We start from the raw sequence: 21,791 nt of genomic DNA, 5'->3' as shown, positions 1-21,791 counted from the left end.
TTCTGCCCACTTCACCAATTTGCGTTGAAGCAAGGTTGCATAGATCTTTCCTACAACATCAAGTAATGCTATCGGACGATAGTTTTTAGGGTTGGTTCGATCTCCTTTTTTAAAGATGGGAACCACGATAGCACTTTTCCATGAATTGGGAGTAGATCCATTTTTTACAACGCGGTTGAACAGAGTGGCACAGAAATCTGCCCATAGTTCTGGATTGCGTTTGATCGTGTAATTAGTTAGACCATCTGGGCCCGGCGCTCTGGATTCACTCAATCCCTTAATAATTAAGAGAATATCATCTCTTTCAAATTGCAAATCCCATTTGGATTCGGGCAGGAATGTGTTGGCTCTTACTAGATCGTCTTTGGTGAATAGAGTAGAGTAGAATGCAACCCAGGCTTGTTCACTAACAGCATTAGCCTGTAAGGCATATTGTGAGGATGCACTGTGGTTTATTATGCTCCAGAATTCTGCTGAATTACGCCCTTCCATTTTTCCCATCATCATCTCGGAGTCATTTTGTAATCTGGTGGCCTCATGAGACTTAAGCCAATGTTTATATTTCTGTTTGATCGCTCTACAGGTTTGTTTCACATTTATATTGAGGATGGTTTTGGTTTTCCTTAATTCCTGTCTCATCAGACGTTTCTGCTGTAGCACACAGAGATCAAATTTGTGTTTTCGATGTATTTGAACATGGCTCAGTTTGGATCTTCTTTCTTCAAATTGAACAAATAAGTGTTCATATTCAAGACCCTCAGTATTTTCTATAAATTTTGTTGTTATTTCCTCTACTTCTGGTTCTGATAAATGGAGTCGAATCCTACCTGAGCCTGTTTTTACCGTGTGCGGCCAAACTTGCTGCGGGCAGGCGCATTTTTTCTGGAGGATTAATTGAACCATTTCATGATCACTGTGGACCATTTTTTGAACATTAAAATACAGAACTCTCTTGTGAAGATTTTCAGTTACAAACATGTAATCAAGTACTGATGTTGATGCATCTCTTCTCCATGTAGGCTGTGCCGGAATATCGCCTATGGTGTTGCCGTTTAACATGTGTAAAGCACGAAGGTCCATTTCATCGCACCATTGTGCTGCTTTAGTCTCAAGTTGGGATTTCTCCTTCACACAGTCCAAGTTCAGATCACCACAAACAATCAAGTTCAGCGACTCTTCTTTCCCAAGGAGGTCGTCTATCACAGTAGTCACAGTGTCTAGAAAAGTTGTTGCAAGTTTGTTTCGATGGTTCCAATAGACATTAAGAATATGTAGGTGATCAACGTTCTTTCCATTAGGTTGGAGTAAGGCAATAATTGACAGTTGAATAAATGGAGACAGGTTCTGAGAGTGTACAATCCTACAGCCCGCCGCCTTTCTCACTGCTGTCAGTAAGCCCGACATAGGTCTTCCTTTGGCTTGGCGAATAGCCGGGTTACAAGCAATTTCAAATCCTTCTAAGAGAGGGCTGGAGGATAGCCAAGTTTCCTGGAGGCACAACAGGTCCAAGTTGGTTGCCCATGGTGTTTGAAACAAATGGCTAAAACCTCTAGTGTTCCAAGAGGCCAGTCGACAGACATTTTGCGTCTCAGACTTCTGGCATTATTTGTTATCGCTCTTATTTAACAAACCTGCAAGCCAAGACCAATCAGAGTCTGCTGGAATTAAAGAAGGATCACTTGCACTTTCCGCAAGGGTCTTATGACTGCGCAAGGGTCCGTTCACGGTGATTCGTATGCACTCTCCTGTTTGCATAAGTTTAGATGAGTTAGCCACAGAGGTAGATTTCAGTACTGGGCTTCGAATCAGTGCGGCAGGTGGTCGTAATTCGAGCTGCTGAGAGTGGTTTTGACTCTTCCCGTCTACAGTGACACCCGGATCTCTTTTGTGTATTGGTAATTGCAGGCAGCCATCAGCTCTTGATATGTCGAACCCCAAGGACATTAGAACAGGCCCGGCCTCTAGCATGGCTTCAGCAATCAGTTTTGATTGAAGATGTAGAATGACAGCGTCATTTTTGTTCTCGTCATAAAATTCAACAATTCTGAGATCGTCAGATTCAATTGCTCTTAGGCTAGGAATCAAGTGACACAGCCAGAGAACATTGTGCCGATTTAGGATTAGATCGTCCGAAGATTCGATACGCTCGAGTAACAACCGTTGCAGAGTATGAGACTCTTGATTCGCTGGGTAGAGTTCTCTTCCATTATCAACGTTTGACTTCTTCTTCGGCAGTTTATGTGTCACTTGTTGAGGCCCAGCCCAAGGGCTAAGGACCGGTCTTCTAGGAATCCTTCCAGGATCACGAGAAACTCCAGCAAAGTCAGGGAACACCGTCTCACTAGTCGTCGGCAACTTCACCTGCTCGTTCCAGTCTCTGCTAGCATCTTTGCTAGTCGGTAAGGCCATAGATGCTTTCATCCTTGCTTCGAGTAGCTTTCTTTTGTCCTCGAGCGTTATAAGTTCCACATTTTCCACTTCCTTTCCAGGTGGTAAATTAGATGTTAAAGAGATCACTTGGCATGTTCTAGATGACATCCGCGTATCGTCAGGAAGTGTCGTTTCATTGTTGTGTACGTTAGAAGACATCGTGGGGGACCGCTTACAGCCGCCTTTGGCCTGGTCGGCCATCGACTGTAATACAACTGAGTGGCCCGCGTGAGTGGCCAATGTTGGTAAAACCTTTTCTGCTGTTGATACTTGGAGCACAACCAATGATCCTTCGTGATCATTTATCATTGCGTTGTTGCACGAATCTTCGTCCTCATAGGTTGAGACATTTATCAGAGTATCAGATATATCACTAATACGGGTATAAGAGGCATTTAAGGCCTTGGCTGTGTTTAGACTGCTTTTTTCAGTTTGATTGCACGCTGTTGGGGCTACGTTTGTGGACACACCGTTCACCCTTATGTCCAAACTTTTAAGGTTTCTCAGAAACTTACGCGAGTTAATATTACGTCTCTTAGCTTTCTTTTTTGGTTGATTTTTAGTCTTCGTTCCAAGGGTCTCATTTGCAGAGCTGTTGGCTTTGCTCGTCTTTTGTAAGTCACCAGCAGGTTTAAAAATAGCAAATATCCCAGTCGGTTCAGCCTCGCTGTTCTTCGTAGCCTGAGATGGGGCGAAGAGTTGCTGCTTTTGAGCGATGACTTCCTTCGATGTAGATGGTCTTTGTGGATCTTGTAGGGCTAAGTTAGACACATCATGGGTCTCTAGAATTGCTTTAGCAAAGCCAGACTTCAGACTCGTTGCTTCACTATTAGTTGAAGTGTGAGTTTTTGTAGCGGCCGCGCAACATTCATTAGATCCATCCAAGCAGGCAATAGAATGGTCCTCGAGCACAATCGACTTAACATGCGTCTGTTGGTCAGAGGTATCTGCTGTTGACATCTGTACATCACTTACAGTTTTTTGCGTTTGACACTTATGGCAATAAAGATACTTTGATTGCTCTTCGCATTCTTTTTTTTTGTGAAATATTTTCAAGGCCTCTTTAGCAACCTCTGCCAGTAGTTTTTTATCAATGTTAGCATTTGTGACTTGATTTAGGAGTGCGGCCTCTGTTATGTTAGTCTTCCTATTCATCTCTTCCACCATGTTCCTGGTTTCAGACATTTCTTTCCCAAAGTTTACAGAGTTATTAGACAATCTACAGACCCCTGCAGACAAGTCTTTGATCGTGTCATTTAGACTTTCATAAAGTTTGAGAAAAGGAGCAATCGATAAGTTTAGTGAGGACATTATCAGGGCCTGTAAGTCTTGCATTGACGGTAAGTTCCTTGCAGGTTCAGGCATGGTTGCTTTGCTAGGCACGCCTTTCTTTTTATAAACAGGCCGTCTAATTTTAGGGTAGGGTCGCTCCATCAGCGAGGAATCTGAAGATTCATGTCCAGCGACGGTGTCTCTAGATGCTGCATCCGAGTTACGAGAGTCGTGCTCAGATTCCAAGGGCAGAGTGCAATAAGGTGAAGTGTTGTACACAAGCCTTTTCGCTTTCTTATTTTGAGAGCATCTTAAACTGGGTGAAAGGCTTTCCTCACGTCTCGTGCGTTTCGTCAGGTAACCAACTCCATTCTTCTTTTGTTTCTCAAGTAGGGAATGAGCCCCACTGGCAGTTTGACAACACTCGCTTTCTAAGTCAGACTTTTTGACACCAACGTTGTTTTCGCCAGTTTTGACCTTAGAAGTTCTTTGTTGATTTATGCGAGTGAGATCAGCCAGCAATTTATTTACCACTTCCAGCGAATTTCTTCGTTCTCTACCATGAACTATATCAGTATCCGAGGTGGAGCGAATGTGCGCTGTATCTCTATGTTGATGAAGAACTCCAGAACTTTCTAAAGGTCCACTAAACACAACATCATCACAGCCTATAGACAGTTGTGGAAAGACGTCTACGGGCCTAGTGAAGGATCGTGCAATTTCTAGTGTCTCCGAGTCATAACACTGAGACGGCTTTTTGGTAGTCTCTGTTTCGCAAGAAGCACCCTCAGTAATACAGTTCAGGGAGTCAACATTCAGCAATCGTCGGCGAAGCTCACATGGCACCGAACCAACCGATTCTGCTATGATAGAGGGGATGCCCAACTCTTGAGAGTCAATACTTAAGGGGTTAGGGGATTCGGAATGTTCAGTCACCGATGTGGGCAGATGACCAGTGACAATCTTCTTGCCATTGAAGTTTTTCGGATTTGCATCACACATATCTGACCCGTCTGACCCGTCCAGCACACAGGCTAGCTTTGCCAACTTCGCTCCGACCACCTGTTCAGCAGCACGCGTTGAAGGCGTGTCGCTCACATCCGACACATCAAACAGTACTCTACAGGACTTGGGAGACAGATCGGGCATCGGGCTTAGCAAAGGGCTTAACAACGTCTGCTGTGTAGGATGCACCACTTTAACTACAGGTGTGGGTTCAGGGGTGATAGATTGAACACAAGCGTGAGTGTTAGCACTTACTTGTTGAAAGGTGGCAGAAGACCTTTCCGTGGAGACATGAGTTGTGTTGGATGTGTTAGAAGACAGTTCAGCTGGGTCTTCTAATACATGGGTTACAGATTCAGCCCAGGTAGCCATATTAGCCTTGCCTCGTATTTCCACTGAGGCTGCTTCGAACCTTCGCTGCGCCCGAGTTTTGGGCGAAAGGACCACCTTCGTCATCTTTTCGAGGGAGTGCACGAAACCTCGCACTCCTCAACCTCCTAAGACTCCCAAGACTCAGCGCCGACTCCGCGTCCGCTCCGCGGAAGGCTCGGGTCTTTCAGCGCTTTCAGCGCTCTCGACACGCCCACAGTCGAGCGCACTTTAGGTAGGGATAGTACCCTCTTTTCGCTCTATCCTCCTGTCTTCAGTCACAACCTTGTTCTATTGTTTTTTTAATAGATTTGAGTCCACCCCACAGTTAAATAAGTAAAATAAATAAAACCCTGGTTTTAGGGTTTGGTTTTACGATCTGGACCTATCCTTGGGTTTTCAGGTTGTTGCTAGTAGCTTTTACACAGTTGTGTTTTGCCCAATTTTTTGTGTTAATACTATCATCATACCTTCCTCCTTTGCCAGTAGGAAAGAGTAGAGGAAAAGCACGTGCTTCTATACTTTTTTCCCATATACTGATTGGCGATCCTTTTGTTTGACGCATTTGGTAAGTTTCCAGTACATCTTGTACGGTGTCATTACAGTGCAAAGGATGAATTGTATAATGGTCTAAAGTATTTGATATTGTAGCAGGATCTAGTAGCTCAAATTGACCAGCTTCTTGTGTTTCTTGAATTATTTCAGTTGTATCTTTCAAGTTTTCTTCAATATTAATTTCTTTGTAATATTCATTATTCTCTTTAAGATATTGGAAGGCTTGTCTAACTTTATATAAATCTACCAGCTGTTGCCATATTTTTTTGTCTTTTGTATGTACTCCATTTACTAATATAATTAAAGATTGCTGCATTGGACGTTGCACTCCTAGAGTATGCACATTTTCTTTTAGATTTAATGGTAAATAAACTACTTTTCCACAAATGCCTTTTACCAATTCAGAGGGAGGTAATTTTGCTGTTTTTGGTTGAAGGCGTATTATTGCTTGAAATGGGTGTACTGTTTGAATTATGATGCTCTCATATAAATTAAGTTGTTGTAGAGGTTTTGGTACTGGGTATAATTCCAAATTATTTGTGATAGAACGTGAAGGAGTTTGGTTGTTGTCAAGTTTTGTAGTGCAATAACTGCAAAGTATTAAGGGCTCAGTTATTTGATATTTGTTTTCTGCTACAAGGTAGAGAGCTAATTCAAACCATTTAGAATCTTCATTGTCTTCTATTTTGTATGATAGGTCCACAGTTTTTGTGTTACTTTTATAAAAAATTCTATGGCAACATACACATACATGGTTTGGTACTTCAGCTGATGTACTTTTAAATTTTAGTATTTCTTTTTTGTATGTGTTTAGCAAAAGGTTGCCATGTGTAGAATTGTTGCTTAATTGGTTTAAAGCTATTTCATTCTGTAAATGGCTTTCACTTCCAAAATATTTTTTCTGGATATAGTGAATTTCTTCAAGTAGGTCTTTTGCTGTACCATGTAGAAGGATGTTATTTAACTTTGCTAGTGCTAAAGCAGGACTTTTAGCATAGTACAGTTTGTAGACTAGATTTCTTATAGTTGAATGATGTGTTGATATCCTTTTGATATCATGGAACGTTGCTTTACAAGTAGGTCCTGTAATGCAGGCCAATGAATGTCCTTGTAGTCCTGTGTCCTTGCGCACTGGACAGGTATCTATATTTTGCAGTAATTTAATTTTGATTTTGTCTTAGCTTTTTACATATTTATTGAGAAATTGGCGTAAAGATTTGAAACATTGTTTGGGAATGTTACACATTGACGTGCATGGCCATTTGTACATTAGACGTTCTGATTCAGTTGAATGGAGGGGGTAATTCTAAGTTTTCAGGGCATATTTTTGTGAGGAGTACTTCTTGTTCCATTATGGTATTATTCACTTTTTCATAACCTCAACCACTGCTATTTATGGCAATTGTATTTGTTTGCTTTTGTTTGTACGCTTCTTCATTAAAATATGGTTCTGTGCTTGTAGTGTGATTCCATTCACCTCCGCAGATACTTAAGAAGTTCTTTCTGTTGACATTTTGCTTATTGAGAAGTCTTTTTTGTAATTTAGTTATTAGTTTTGTTAGTGGTTTCATTTTGTTTAACAGTAAAATAAATAAATTTCTTTTGAGAAGAATTGCACTGTCCATCAATGCTTCTAAGATTAATTTCCTACGATAGGTTTTAAGCTTTGAACCTGATTTCTCCCCTGTTTTTATAAGATTTTGAAGGACTTTGTGACGGTATATTTTGGCTAAAATACTTTTCTTGGTATGCTTACTTTGCACTATATTAAAATTTGAAGAAGTAGTTTTATCTGTACTGATAGCTGATTTTCTGTTAATTGTTTTTTGGTTGGTTTTACATTTTGATAGAGGAAGCGAAGTTGTTGTACTTGAAACTTCTTGTGTTTCACTAAATGATTGTATTAGCTGTTTTGTTTCAACTTTTTTTTACAAATTCTGCTAGAGATGGATGCTTATGTGGGACACCTTTATTTTCATTTGCTCTACTTTTGCGTTGCTTTCTACGGACTTGACTTTTGGTAGGCATTCTTTAGGGTCTGTTGAAAAAAATAAAGAAGATATGGGTTGGGGTGTTCTGGAATGTATGTGTGCTGTGTGCATGAGTGTTTGAGTAAGATGATAAAGATGAATGTAATGGTGTGTGATTGTGCATTGGGAACTAAAACTAGTAGGGATAGGTATTCTTGAATGTATGTGTTACTAAACTGGGGTTCAGATGACAAAAAGAAAAGTAAGCTAGTGGTGTGGAAAAGTACAAATAGTAAATCTAATGTATACAATTAAAACAGTTGTTTGTTCTATAATATGAAAATTGTTGTCATGATCTCTGCTTCCAAAGGGTCAGGACTTACCCAACTCCCTTGGAAGCAGACCCATAACCCTGGTTCCGGGTGCCGGCCAGTCCCAATTGGGACCTTTTGGACCCTGTCCTGGTGCCAGTGGCACCAGGCTCATAAATATGCCCAGTCCCAGCGCTGGAAGCGCCGGGCTCATAATGCTTGGGTGGACTTACCTGCAGCAGACCATGCTGCTTACTTACCTGCCAGTTGAGCCCCTGATCCTCTTCTGTTTGGGACTACTTTTCCTGTTGGGTGGGGCAGGAGCCACTCCCTAGGTTCAGAACACGAACTCTTCTGGAAAGCAGGAACTCTTTTCTTACCTAGGCGAGGCCGTGGAAGGAGACACCTAAGCACTACAGGAGGCTATTTAAACCACACCCGATGGATGAATCTTGCTTTGCGTTATTCTGCATTCTCTGCAGCAGAACGCTCACCGTGTCTTCTGATCCTGTGCCTAAGGGAACAAAGGCTTACCATCCTGGAATCCAGTCTTCAGCAGCAACTATAAAGACAAAGAACGAACAGGTTAGCACTACGGTCTTCAGTGGCAGCGCATCTCTTACCTGGTCCAGCGGCTGTCACCAACGCCTCGCGCTGCATTCCGGCATCTGAAAGACAAAGGCTTACCGACTCTTTGCACGCTCCGGAGGTCTTCGCGCTGCATTCCGGCATCTGAAAGACACAAGCTTACCGGCTCTTCGCACGCTCCGGAGGCCTTCAACGCTGCATCCCGCATCTGAAAGACAAAAGAAGGTGCGTTTAGAGACATTGGGCAACTTTACTACTCACGTGCCATCACTCCTTCCCACGCCGAAATCAGCGGGTATTCCAGCACCCTTCAGCTTCTCTAAAGCTCCGAACTTGTACCTACAAGGTAAAAGAGACAGTTAGTGCGCATCGTGAAGCAGGCAACAAGCGCTCACTTATGTGCTTCCAAGCGCTTCTATTCCTCACGCGGGTTCGATCCTCAACTCTCTTCAGCCCGCCAGCCGCCATCGCCGGAACCCTGCAAAACAAGAGGTATCATTACAAAAGAACTTTACATAAGTCAAAAGCCATACTCACGTGCTCCTCGGCACCACTCCACAGCAGCCACGCCTTACGTACTTAAAGACTTTTAAGACATTTGAAGTGCCCAGAACTTACCGTTCGTGCAGTAAACGACGGACAGCAGTCCTCTGAGGTCAAGAGGCCTGCACCCTTATCCAGTGAAGAAACTGGTTACGGCACCCTGCCCCCGAGGCAGATGGAGAGCTCGGCGTTCACCTACCTAAGGTGAGATCGTTAACCTTTGGGGCCCTACAGGAGAAGAGAAAGGGAAGAGGAGAGAGGCACCCAATAACCCCAGTTCATTAATCCCAGAGGCACCCAATAACCCCAGTTCATTAATCCCATATTTTCTATCTGCAGACATCTTACTCTCCGAGTAAGACACAAAGTGCACAGAGGTCCAGCCCGAGGAACCAACCGTGTGTTACACATCACCTTTGAAGACACAGCATTCACCCAGTCAAGACCGGCGCCGCTGCGGGAATCAGGTGAGCGTTACAGAAAGCAAAGCCCACCGCAAAACTCCCACCCAGGCGCTAAGGAAACCTCCGATACCGACCAGCTAGCCCAGTTACTTGGGGAACTAAGAGCAGAAGTGCATGCAGCCCGCCAGGAAACGAACGCTCTAAGAAGGGAACTGATTATTTCCAAGGAGCGAACAGATGATCTCGCTAGACAATTGCTACAGTCACAAGCCGGACAAACTCAGTTGCCCGCATCAGGGGCAAATCATCCTTCAACATCCTCTACGAACCCAGTTCAGATCAACCTACCCGGAAATGTGCCTCTGGCTCCGCCCGAACGGGTTTCTTGTGACCCAAAGAGGTGTGCAGTATTCATTAATCAGTGCCGCTTACACTTCTTATGCCGGCCAGCAGCCTTCCCAACAGATCAAGCTAAGGTAGCTTTTGTGCTTTCGTACCTCAGTGGCAGTGCGGCAGATTGGTCGATCCCTCTAGTTAATCAGGATGATCCGGTTCTCCATGATTTTCAAGCTTTTCAGCTCAGCATGGAAAAACTGTTCGCAAGACATTCACTGGGGCAGGCCTTGGACAATGAGCTCCTTTCATTACGACAGGGTAATCAAGACCTTTTGGCTTATATTGCGTCTTTCAACAGACTGATAGTGGAAACCCAATGGCCTGAGGACAAAAGGATTACGCTGTTTTATAGAGGTCTACGTGGAGAGCTCAAAGATGTGTTAGCCCAAGTAGTGAATCCCCCGCAAGACTGCTCGGACTATATTGACTTAGTCGTTCAAATAGACCACAGACTACAGAACAGGAAGGCCGATTTCCAAGTTTGATGCTCGAGTGTTTTCCAAACCACCAACTCCTACCAAAGGAGCAGACTCCGGGGAACCCATGCAAATAGGGGGGCTGAAAGGACCACTAACCCAAAAGGAGCGGGAAAGGAGAAAACAGCTGCAATTATGCCTCTATTGCGGAAACACGGGGCACTTTCTTCGAGACTGTCCGGTGAAACCAGCCAAGAAGGCAGAAGGAGCTGCATTTACCAGGGTCACAAACTCTGAGCAGGGAAACAACCTCGCCCGACAAGAATAGAGGTCCTCTTGCCGAGCGTTAAAACCAGTTCCGTGACCTCGCATTTCGTGATACCTATGGTCCTCATTAGCCCTGAACGTCCGGATCCATTACATGCGATTGAAGCTTACGTCGACAGCGGTGCCATCGGCAATTATGTGCATCATGAAATGGTATTGAGGATGAATCTGACTCTTTGTCCAAAGGCTGTAAAGGACGTCATTACTACGGTGGATGGTACGGAGATAGCTTCCGGACCAGTAACGCATACCACCCAAGAAGTGACGTTAGTAAGTCAAGATGGACACTATAAGAAGATCGTGTTCGATGTGATTAAGGCCCCTCAGTTCCAGATTCGTCTAGGAATTCCTTGGTTAGAGAAGCACAATCCTCAGATCGATTGGCGAGCAAGAACGGTTCAGTTTCCAGAATGTGTCTCCATTTGTTACCCTCGACCTGATGTTGCACTGGCAGCAATTTCTTCGGAGGTTCCCCAGTTACCTCCCGAATACCTAGAATTCCAAGATGTCTTCCGGAAGGATCAAGCTAACTCTCTACCTCCTCATAGGTCTTATGACTGTCAGATAGACCTGATACCTGGATCTACCCCTCCTTGTAGTAGAATTTATGCCCTCACCGAGCCTGAGAATCTTCACCTCCAACAATACCTGGATCAATACCTAGCGAATGGGTTTATCCGTCCTTCCAAGTCCCCTGCTTCCTCAGCTTTGTTCTTCGTTCCAAAAAAAGAAGGGGACCTTAGAACTTGGATAGATTATCGCGCCCTGAACCAGATCACCGTTAAGAATAGATATCCGTTACCTTTGATCCCTGAACTCCTGGACCAAGTCAGAAAAGCATGCATATATACAAAGCTGGATCTTAGAGGAGCCTACCACTTGGTACGAGTAAAAGAGGGCGATGAATGGAAGACGGGCTTCCGCACCAAGTATGGGCTATTTGAATATCAGGTCATGCCCTTCGGACTTTGCAATGCCCCGGCCGCCTTTCAATATTTTATGAACGACGTCCTCAGAGAGCTCATAGATGTGTGTGTCATTGTCTATATTGACGACATCCTCGTTTATTCTTCATCGGAAACTGAACATCGGAAACACGTGAAAATGGTCCTCGAGAGGTTGCGTCAACACAAACTTTTCACTAAGTTGGAAAAATGTATTTTCAACGCGACTGAAGTTGAATTCTTGGGATTCATATTATCACCTAGCAGAGTGCGTATGGATTCAAAGAAGGTCGATGCAATTCTCAAGTGGCCTTCGCCATCCTCCGTAAAAGGTGTTCAAAGGATGTTAGGCTTCGCTAACTTTTACCGCAGGTTTATCCCCGAATTCTCTCAAATAGTCCAGCCCATCACCGCCCTGTTAAAGAAAAACAAACGTTTTGAATGGTCTACCGAGGCGGAACAAGCTTTCCAGAATTTGAAGACTAAATTTATCTCTGCACCGATCTTAAAACATCCTCGCCCAGAACTCCCCTACATTGTTGAAACTGATGCTTCGAGTCTTGCCATGGGAGCAGTTTTATCACAAAAGGACCCAGTAACCAATCAGTTGCATCCCGTGGCATTTTGGTCCCGTAAATTCTCGCCTCCTGAAATCAATTACACTATTACTGATAAGGAACTTCTGGCTATCAAGTCCGCCTTTAAGGCTTGGCGGCATTATCTTCTGGGGGCCCGACACACCATTACTGTGATCACAGATCACCGTAACCTGCAATATTTGAAAACCGCGAAAGCTCAATCCTCTAGGCAACTCCGTTGGGCACTATTCTTTGCCGAGTTTGACTTCATAATTACCTACCGACCTGGTACGAAAAACGGTAAAGCTGACGCCCTTTCTCGGATGGGAGTGGAAGAACACTTGATCAATCCTAAACCTGTACCTATCATTCCCGAACAAAGAATTCTGGGTGTAATCGCCACACAATCCATTGAAGAAGTTAAGGATAAAGCCAGGCAACTGGTAACTCCAGCAGACATACAGAATTGTCATCTGCAGGGAAAGGACTTTACGGTGAAGGACAATCTATTGTATTTCCAAGGACGGTTATACCTGCCCAGCACAGATTTACAGAAAAAGGTAATCTCCTGTTATCACGATTCTTTAATGGAAGGACATCCCGGTATGGCCAAAACCTCGGAAAAGATCAAGCGCTACTTCTGGTGGCCGTCTTGGAAAAAAGATATCAGAGACTTTATAATGTCCTGTGGAGTATGCGCCCAAAACAAGAGTCAAAAGGAAAAACCAGCCGGCCTCTTACGCCCTATTGACATCCCACCTCGCCCTTGGCATACGCTTTCTATGGACTTCATCACCGATCTACCTCCATGCTCCGGATACAATACGATCTTAGTAATCGTGGACCTATTCTCCAAGATGGCGCACTTCATTCCACTCAAAGGCTTACCATCAGCAGCAACTCTGGCCCGAGAATTTCTCGAAAACATCGTCCGACTGCACGGTTTTCCTTCGGTTCTAATTTCGGATGGAGGAAGTCAATTTATTTCTCATTTTTGGCGAAGTTGCTGTCGGTCGGCTCAAATTGATGTGAGACTTTCGACCAGCCACCACCCCCAAACCGACGGACAAACCGAGAGGACCAATCAAACTTTGGAACAGTATTTACGCTGCATGCTGCAACAAACTGAAAAAACTTGGAAAGATATCCTTTGGGTAGCCGAATATGCCTACAATAACTCTGTCCACTCGGGAACCGGGAAGACCCCGTTCTTTCTTTTATACGGTAGTCACCCTCGAACCTCGGATTTGGATCCACTCCAAGATCTTGGAACACCAGCAGTAGACCACCTGCATTCTACAATCACCCAAGCCTTTAAGGAAGCCGTTTCTCACCTTCAAAGGGCTAAAGAACAATACAAGAAAGGAGCAGACCAACATCGGAAGGAAGCCCCCCAATATCAAGTAGGAGATCAAGTCTGGTTATCCACCAAATATCTACCTCTAAAAGGACCACGCACATTCAACCCAAGATACCTTGGTCCCTAGTCAATCACTACCATAGTAAATCCGGTAGCGGTCAAGTTGGACTTGCCCCCTCACATGAAGATACACCCGGTCTTCCACGTCTCTCTACTAAAACCCGTGCAACCTAAAACCCGACTAACGAAATCTCCAAAACCTATCCTAGTTGATGGAGAACTCGAGTTTGAAGTCAAAAGTATCCTGGATTCTAAGATCTCCAAATCTAAACTATTTTACCTGATTGACTGGAAAGGTTACGGCCCCCAAGAAAGGTCCTGGGAACCTGCAGAATATGTCCACGCGCCTCGTCTAATCAAAAGATTACATCGAACATTTCCTAACAAGCCCAAACCCCCGGAGAAGCCCGGTTTGGGAGGGGCCTTGAGGGGGGGGTGCTGTCATGATCTCTGCTTCCAAAGGGTCAGGACTTACCCAACTCCCTTGGAAGCAGACCCATAACCCCGGTTCCGGGTGCCGGCCAGTCCCAATTGGGACCTTTTGGACCCTGTCCTGGCGCCAGTGGCACCAGGCTCATAAATATGCCCAGTCCCAGCGCTGGAAGCACCGGGCTCATAATGCTTGGGTGGACTTACCTGCAGCAGACCATGCTGCTTACTTACCTGCCAGTTGAGCCCCTGATCCTCTTCTGTTTGGGACTACTTTTCCTGTTGGGTGGGGCAGGAGCCACTCCCTAGGTTCAGAACACTGGAACTCTTCTGGAAAGCAGGAACTCTTTTCTTACCTAGGCGAGGCCGTGGAAGGAGACACCTAAGCACTATAGGAGGCTATTTAAACCACACCCGATGGATGAATCTTGCTTTGCGTTATTCTGCATTCTCTGCAGCAGAACGCTCACCGTGTCTTCTGATCCTGTGCCTAAGGGAACAAAGGCTTACCATCCTGGATTCCAGTCTTCAGCAGCACCTATAAAGACAAAGAAAGAACAGGTTAGCACTACGGTCTTCAGTGGCAGCGCATCTCTTACCTGGTCCAGCGGCTGTCACCAACGCCTCGCGCTGCATTCCGGCATCTGAAAGACAAAGGCTTACCGACTCTTCGCACGCTTCGGAGGTCTTCGCGCTGCATTCCGGCATCTGAAAGACAAAAGCTTACCGGCTCTTCGCACGCTTCGGAGGCCTTCAACGCTGCATCCCGCATCTGAAAGACAAAAGAAGGTGCGTTTAGAGACATTGGGCAACTTTACTACTCACGTGCCATCACTCCTTCCCACGCCGAAATCAGCGGGTATTCCAGCACCCTTCAGCTTCTCTAAAGCTCCGAACTTGTACCTACAAGGTAAAAGAGACAGTTAGTGCGCATCGTGAAGCAGGCAACAAGCGCTCACTTACGTGCTTCCAAGCGCTTCTATTCCTCACGCGGGTTGGATCCTCAACTCTCTTCAGCCCGCCATCCGCCATCGCCGGAACCCTGCAAAACAAGAGGTATCATTACAAAAGAACTTTACATAAGTCAAAAGCCATACTCGCGTGCTCCTCGGCACCGCTCCACAGCAGCCACGCCTTACGCACTTAAAGACTTAAGACATTTGAAGTGCCCAGAACTTACCGTTCGTGCAGTAAACGACGGACAGCAGTCCTCTGAGGTCAAGAGGCCTGCACCCTTATCCAGTGAAGAAACTGGTTACGGCACTCTGCCCCCGAGGCAAATGGAGAGCTCGGCGTTCACCTACCTAAGGTGAGATCGTTAACCTTTGGGGTCCTACAGGAGAAGAGAAAGGGAAGAGGAGAGAGGCACCCAATAACCCCAGTTCATTAATTCCATATTTTCTATCTGCAGACATCTTACTCTCTGAGTAAGACACACAGTGCACAGAGGTCCAGCCCGAGGAACCAACCGTGTGTTACACATCACCTTTGAAGACACGGCATTCACCCAGTCAAGACCGGCGCCTCTGCGGGAATCAGGTGAGCGTTACAATTGTAGTGGTTCTGTTGGGTAATTTGTGTGTCCAAAAATAGAAATTTGTGGGCCATTCTGGCTGTAAATCGCTGTTTAAGACATGGAAATTTTTGGACAAAATGGTACAAAATCTCTATTTTTAGAAACCAAAATAGCTCGTATTAATGTTATAGTATATTTGATTAATAATTCAAATATTATGGTGATATTTTACTTACTTATTTTTTAAATTAACAGGTAACTTCTTAATTTTTCTTTCTTCTTCGAATTCGGCTGCTTCTTTTCAGGAAACTGGTCTTCACTGCAATTGTAAAAGCTTCAAATTAGTAACTTTGTTTGTATATAGCACTGTTTTTAATTTAGATATTGATTTTCTTTAATTGAAATCCTCAGTGCCTTCTGTAAAAACATTAAACTAATTTATTTACATAAGATACATTGCATCAGTTCAGTACATATGATATGTTCTTAATGAACAAATTGTATTGAATGACTAACTGTAGCAAAAAAAAAATATCTTTACTATGTCTTGTGAAATTTATAATATATTAGTGAATACCACTATTTCTGTAAGTAAACTGTTCTAGGTAATAGCACATCAATGTCATGTCTAATTTAAAGTAATTAAGTAAATAAATAAATAAAAACAAAAAATATGAAATTGTATAAGTATTTTTATAAAGGTTTAAACATAGATTGTGTTTGCATGCAATTTTGTTTGAATATATGTAGTCTATATATTTCATTTAAAAAATGTTAGTTTAACATGATTTGAGTGTGTGTGTATAAAGAAAGTAAATAGTATAAAGGTTTATAAGTGATAGTTGATTTTAGGAAATTGAAAAAAGTACAGTACAGTAGTAAGGTAAAAGTCTGTTTGAAAATGTGTTCATCTACTATACAGAAAATATGCATACCTGAAGTTTGTGTTCATGCATATGGATATGCATGGAGCTGCAAGTAGAAATCTTGAAGACTTGTACAGTATTTCTGGTAGATGGTGCTTGCCAATGATATGACACTTGTACTCAGAGATTCAGAGTACATTTGCAGTGCTGATCTATGATGATGCAGTTAGATGTAGAGGTCTTGAATGTGATTGGTGCATGGTCATGTGATTTTTGAGGTACATCCAATGAGGGAATGGCAGAGAGAGTGTAGTGGAAATGGTAGAAGGGCTGTTCATGTTACGATATGTCAGCGGATATGGCGGTAGTTCGCGGACATCGGGAGTTACATCCGGGGATTTTTGGGTTCAGAAGTCATGCAAATGAGAATAAGCACTGAAAGGGATTGGTCAGGAAAGTTTGGTTGGTGTGTTGTGCCAGGAGAGATTTTCTCAGATACTCTTTTTGCTGAGAGAACAAAAGATAGCTATGGCTGTGTGTTTCAGAAAACAGATTGTTTGGATTTTAGGAGATTCGTGGATACATTGGTTGAAGGTGCATGCAGAAAGCTGTGGAGTAGCTGTAGATCTTGGATTATCACATGTGGAAGTACACTGGCATGGAGTACGTGGAATGAAGTGGTTGGACTTGCTACCTCTCTGTGCTACTTTGGAGACAGAGCAACATGCAGACATAATTGTAATTCATTGTGGAGGGAACAGTTTAGGACATGTGACTGGAATTTTTTTGCAATTTGCTATGAAACAAGGATTTAGGAAGGTTATCGACATGTTTCCTAATTCTCAAGTAATATTTTCACGGATTGCGCAGAGACAAATGTGGCTTCGTTCTTCTTCATTTCGTCCACAAATGGAAAAAGCAAGGCGCAATGTTAATAGGCTGTTTGTGCCTTTCTAAGAGATTTTGGCATGTCTTCTTTTCACAATGAAAAATTATGTTTTGTAGAACATATATTTTTCGCAGAGATGGAGTCCATCTTACTTATGCTGGCAATCAGAGTTTTCTGAGAAATGTACCAAATGCATTGCGACCTTTTTTGGAATTACAACAACGATTTTGAAGTAGAGGTTAAGCATTTACAATTTTTGACTTACAAACACCACCCAAAGGCTCTTTTCAGAGCCACCACTTCTTTCCAGAGAAAATTACAATGTTTGTGATGGAGTAGCAACCCAATTTTTTTTAATGTTCGCGAACTGTCCGCGGACTTCTAAAAAATACAAAGAGCCCTGCTTCATTTATTTTCACTTCTTTTTTTTAACTGGGAAAGGCGGCTCTGAAAAGAGCCTTATTTTTTTTTATTTTTGTAATTTTTTTTTTTGTTTGGTTTTTCAGACACGACACACTAGGAGAGGAGGGTAAAGGAGGGTAAAGGGGGGGGACACCAACCACAGGGATAAGAAAGGGCGAGCTGAGAGAGGAAGATGTAGAGTGGGTTTTATTTGGGTAGTGAGCAGGTCTTCTCGTGCTCTGAGACGATAGTCTCAAAAGCACTCCGAAGTCGCTCCCCCCTGCAGAGTACTGTGTCACAGTACATACATACAACTGTGACCCTCGAAAGTTAAGGGTCATCAGCATTCTGTATGGCCTGTGAGGCAGCTTGAGGAAGACGCTGTCCCACAGAGGTGGTCCTTGTGGTGACAGGATCAGAAACAGAGGATGAAGTAGAGGAAATCAACCTGCTACATTCTTCGCAAGGTACAACCCTGCGAATAGCCCCAGAGTGAAATGACCTCAGGTGTCGCTTCATAGTAGTGGTCCCAAAGCTGTACTTACCGTGCTTCCCGCGACTGAGTATCATTTTGCACTCACTGCAGGTAACACGGTTCGCACGAGCCTTAGGAACATTACCATGAATGGTAAATAACCGCCACACCCAAGACTCACGCCTAGTGCGGGTAGTAGGGTTTTCCTCTACCTCATTCTCATCATCCTCTTCTTCCTCCTCCGCATCCTCACTCCTGTTCCCCTCTTCAGGCCCTTGGGGAGGTGGTGGTGGTGGTGGAGGGGGTGGGGGTGGTGCTGAAGCAGGTGCAGCACCAAGTGGCAGTTCAGCAGCCAAGGATGCCATCTCGATGATGGTGTAGTCTGCAGGTGGCAGCAAAAATCACTGTGTTCTGAAGAATAGCCAGAAACACAATGGGAATAAGCTCTTGGGCGTGGTCTTTTATAGGGGTGCTTGTGCGCGGTTCGCGGAAATGCGCACTTTCCGCGGACAGATCGAACACAAAAAAAGGATCGGAAAGTTTCAAAAGGTATATAGAAACTCAAGATTGCTATGTGGGACTTGTGCCATGGTGAGATTTTATTGAAAAATATTATGAATTAACTGAAAATGTACTTTTAAAATGTTCGGGGATACGAACAGTGTCCGCATTTCAGGACACACGATGAGCGTGGGCGCGGTCATATGAGTCCGCGAAGGAAGCGCCTGTCCGCAGGAGATTGGTTAGCGCATGCGCATTGATGTCCTACGGACACTGTTCGGGTTCTTAAGTAATTAAAAGTGCGTCACACGTGAAACGAACATTTCAGGACACCGTGTGTGTTCTTAGAACAGTTTAAACTTGGTAGCGAACAGTAAGGACAGATATAGTGTTCTTCAGGACACGTGTAATTTAGTTTATGTACGAACATTTCAGGACACCAATTGTGTTCTTAGAACAGTTTCAATTGGGTAGCGAACACTACGAACAGGTATAGTGTTCTTCAGGACACCTCCACTTTCGTTTACGTACGAACATTTCAGGACACCAATTGTGTTCTTAGGACAGTTTTAAGTTGATAGCGAACATTACGGACAGATATAGGGCCTCATTACGACCCTGGCGGATGGACCATGGTGCTTATAGCACCATGGTCCATGCCGGTAACTCTCCGACTCCGCCATGGCGGAATGGGGAATTACCACTCCATTCCGAGGTTGGCGGAGTGGTAATTCCCCCTTCCGCCATGGCCCTTCCCCATTCCCATTTTTGCCCCATAGGGCATAATGGGAATGGGGAAGGCGCTAAGTACGGTGCTGCAAATTGCGGCACCGTACTTAGCACCAAGGTCCCTTTGCAGCATGGTTTTTAACGCCTGCAAAAAGCAAGCGTTAAAATCACCATCCCGCAAAGGGACCTTGTAATCAGGCGTTAAGGGTCGGCGCCGTTTACGGCGCCGTAAAACCCTTAACGCCTGACTCGTAATGAGGCCCATAGTGTTCTTTAGAACACTTTAATTTTTGTTTCTTTACGAACATTTCAGGACACCACGTGTGTTCTTAGAACAGTTTCAACTTGCTAGCGAACAGTACGAACAGGTGTGGTGTTCTTCAGGACACCTCCATTTTCGTTTATGTATGAACATTTCAGAATACTCGTACTGTCCGCGGACACTTATTGTTTTTAAAAAAAAAAACTGAAACTATTCACAATACAATATAAAAATTAAACTTTATTTAACATATATTAATAATTTATGACAGAGAAGGTGAGGCAGAAACAGAAACAAAAAGAGGAGAATTTGGGGTTTCAACATGATTGTTATTAGGTGAAGAAGGGATGGAAATCTCATCAAAACGTTTTGGATTATGGAGAGGGTTTGGGGATAATTGACTGGGATATGGTGAGGAGGGACAAGTACATGTGGGGCAATGGTACGAGGTTTTTGGTTTGAAATGATTTTCTACAAAAGTTTTTAAATTATTAAAATTAGCCAACAATACATCCATTTTTTCTTCTATATTGTGAAGACTGTTATCCATAACAGGGTTTTCTGAAGTTTTTTTATTTTGGTATGCTCTGTACAAAAAAATAATATATATGTTAAATGTATATAAAAAAATAATAAATAAATGGTATTGTAAAGTGTTTACCATTAGTTTCACTATCTTGTGACATTTCTTCATGTGGGAAATTGTCCTCTAGCCATTCCAGAATACTAGACATTTCTGTGAGAAAAAAAAAAGATAATATAAAATGAAGTACACTTACTATTTCTGGTAAGATAAGTCCTATGTATTCAGTGGGTCTGGTCTTGTTCTCAGTTCTGTTGTGTCTGTGAGGTAATTATGTTAGAAGCCAATTTATCTTCTTGTGGTATATTCCATTTCAGAACATATTGTATTTAAATGAATGGTTAGTGTGTTACATATATGGGTTACATTTCATATGTATTACTATATATAATGTGTGTGTGTGCTGCTTTTTGAATTTGTTAAATGTTCCTATATTATGACATAACAATCAAACATACCCCACCACCCCCCTGACCCCCACAGTTTTTAGGTAGTGGTACTGTTCTCCGAACATGTCCGCGGACATCAAGTTCATAAGAAGAGATCTAGTCAGTTCCATATGACATGTATATAAAGTCAAAGTCATTATTGTTAAGTTGTGCTACTAAAAAACTATGAAATTCAGTGAAAAAACTTTGTTAAAGGGACGTTATGGTTAAGTTGCGCTACTAAAAACCTATGAAATTAAGTGAAAAAAACTTTGTTAAAGGGACGTTATGGTTAAGTTGCGCTACTAAAAACCTATGAAATTCAGTGAAAAAACTTTGTTAAAGGGACGTTATGGTTCCAAGTAAAAGCAAAAAACCCTTGAAATTCGCCAGTTATGGTAAGCTAAGCAACCATAACTCGCGCCACCACCGTGCACTGCTAAGACTAACACCCAGGACATCAAAGATGACATCATAAATGTCATTGATGACATCACTGATGACATCACATGTCTGGCTCACTATTTTTTCTTTTGCTGACATATCTAGGCCACATGTTTTTCTTCAGTAACAGTCAGAAACTAAGAATTTTATTTTATTTGTAGACATATCCTTCTAGTAGGTTCTTACAGTAATTCCCTTAGAGTACAGTCACATCATATGAAACATATACATATGGGAAAACACAAGCTTGAAAGACAGCAATCCTTTTTGTGCATAAAGATAATCACTAGACTTATGAGCACTTTCTGATAGTTCTGTTCTTTTTTTATGGCTGTAGTTCCCTGTATATGGTCATATTTGTATACATTGTACTCACACTACTTTCCTTAGGGTCCAATCACATCAAGTGATACATATACATAGGGTAAATAGCAGCTTTGAAACAGAGCAATCATTTATTTGCATGAAACTAATCAGTTAAGTTATGAATTGTTTCTGCTACTACTTGTGCTTTTTTGCTAACTTCACTTTCCCTGTATATACCCATATTGGTATGTGTTCTTGTGTCTTTGTGTTTTGTCTATAGTAATGCAATTATGTAATACATGGGTTTTATTAGCTACTTATTACATATTTCACAGTACACAAAAATCTATTAAGAAAACAATTATTTCATTATTGAACATATTAACATTACGAATATCATACCTTCATCTTGTACGCTGCACACAATGTTATG

The 21,791-nt window shown here is 43.0% G+C and overlaps 1 protein-coding gene across 15 annotated transcripts in view; it reads right to left on the bottom strand.

Moving 5' to 3' along the window:
• The window catches only part of FBXO25 (F-box protein 25), a 989,471-nt gene that overhangs the window by 255,454 nt on the left and 712,226 nt on the right, over positions 1–21,791 (bottom strand). Inside the window, exon 11 of one of the 15 annotated variants that reach the window (XM_069606069.1) lies at positions 20,246–20,333. The exons of the other annotated variants lie outside the window; for them this stretch is intronic. Coding sequence (XP_069462170.1) covers positions 20,307–20,333 — 27 coding nt within the window. The 3' untranslated portion in view covers positions 20,246–20,306. Of the gene's footprint in view, positions 1–20,245; positions 20,334–21,791 lie in introns of those variants that run through there. 15 annotated transcript variants of the gene reach the window in all.

Source organism: Ambystoma mexicanum, chromosome 4p (genome assembly GCF_040938575.1).
Source record: "Ambystoma mexicanum isolate Mex_15411 chromosome 4p, UKY_AmexF1_1, whole genome shotgun sequence".
Classification (NCBI taxonomy): Eukaryota; Metazoa; Chordata; class Amphibia; order Caudata; family Ambystomatidae; genus Ambystoma; species Ambystoma mexicanum.
This window is presented reverse-complemented; position numbering and strand designations above follow the sequence as displayed.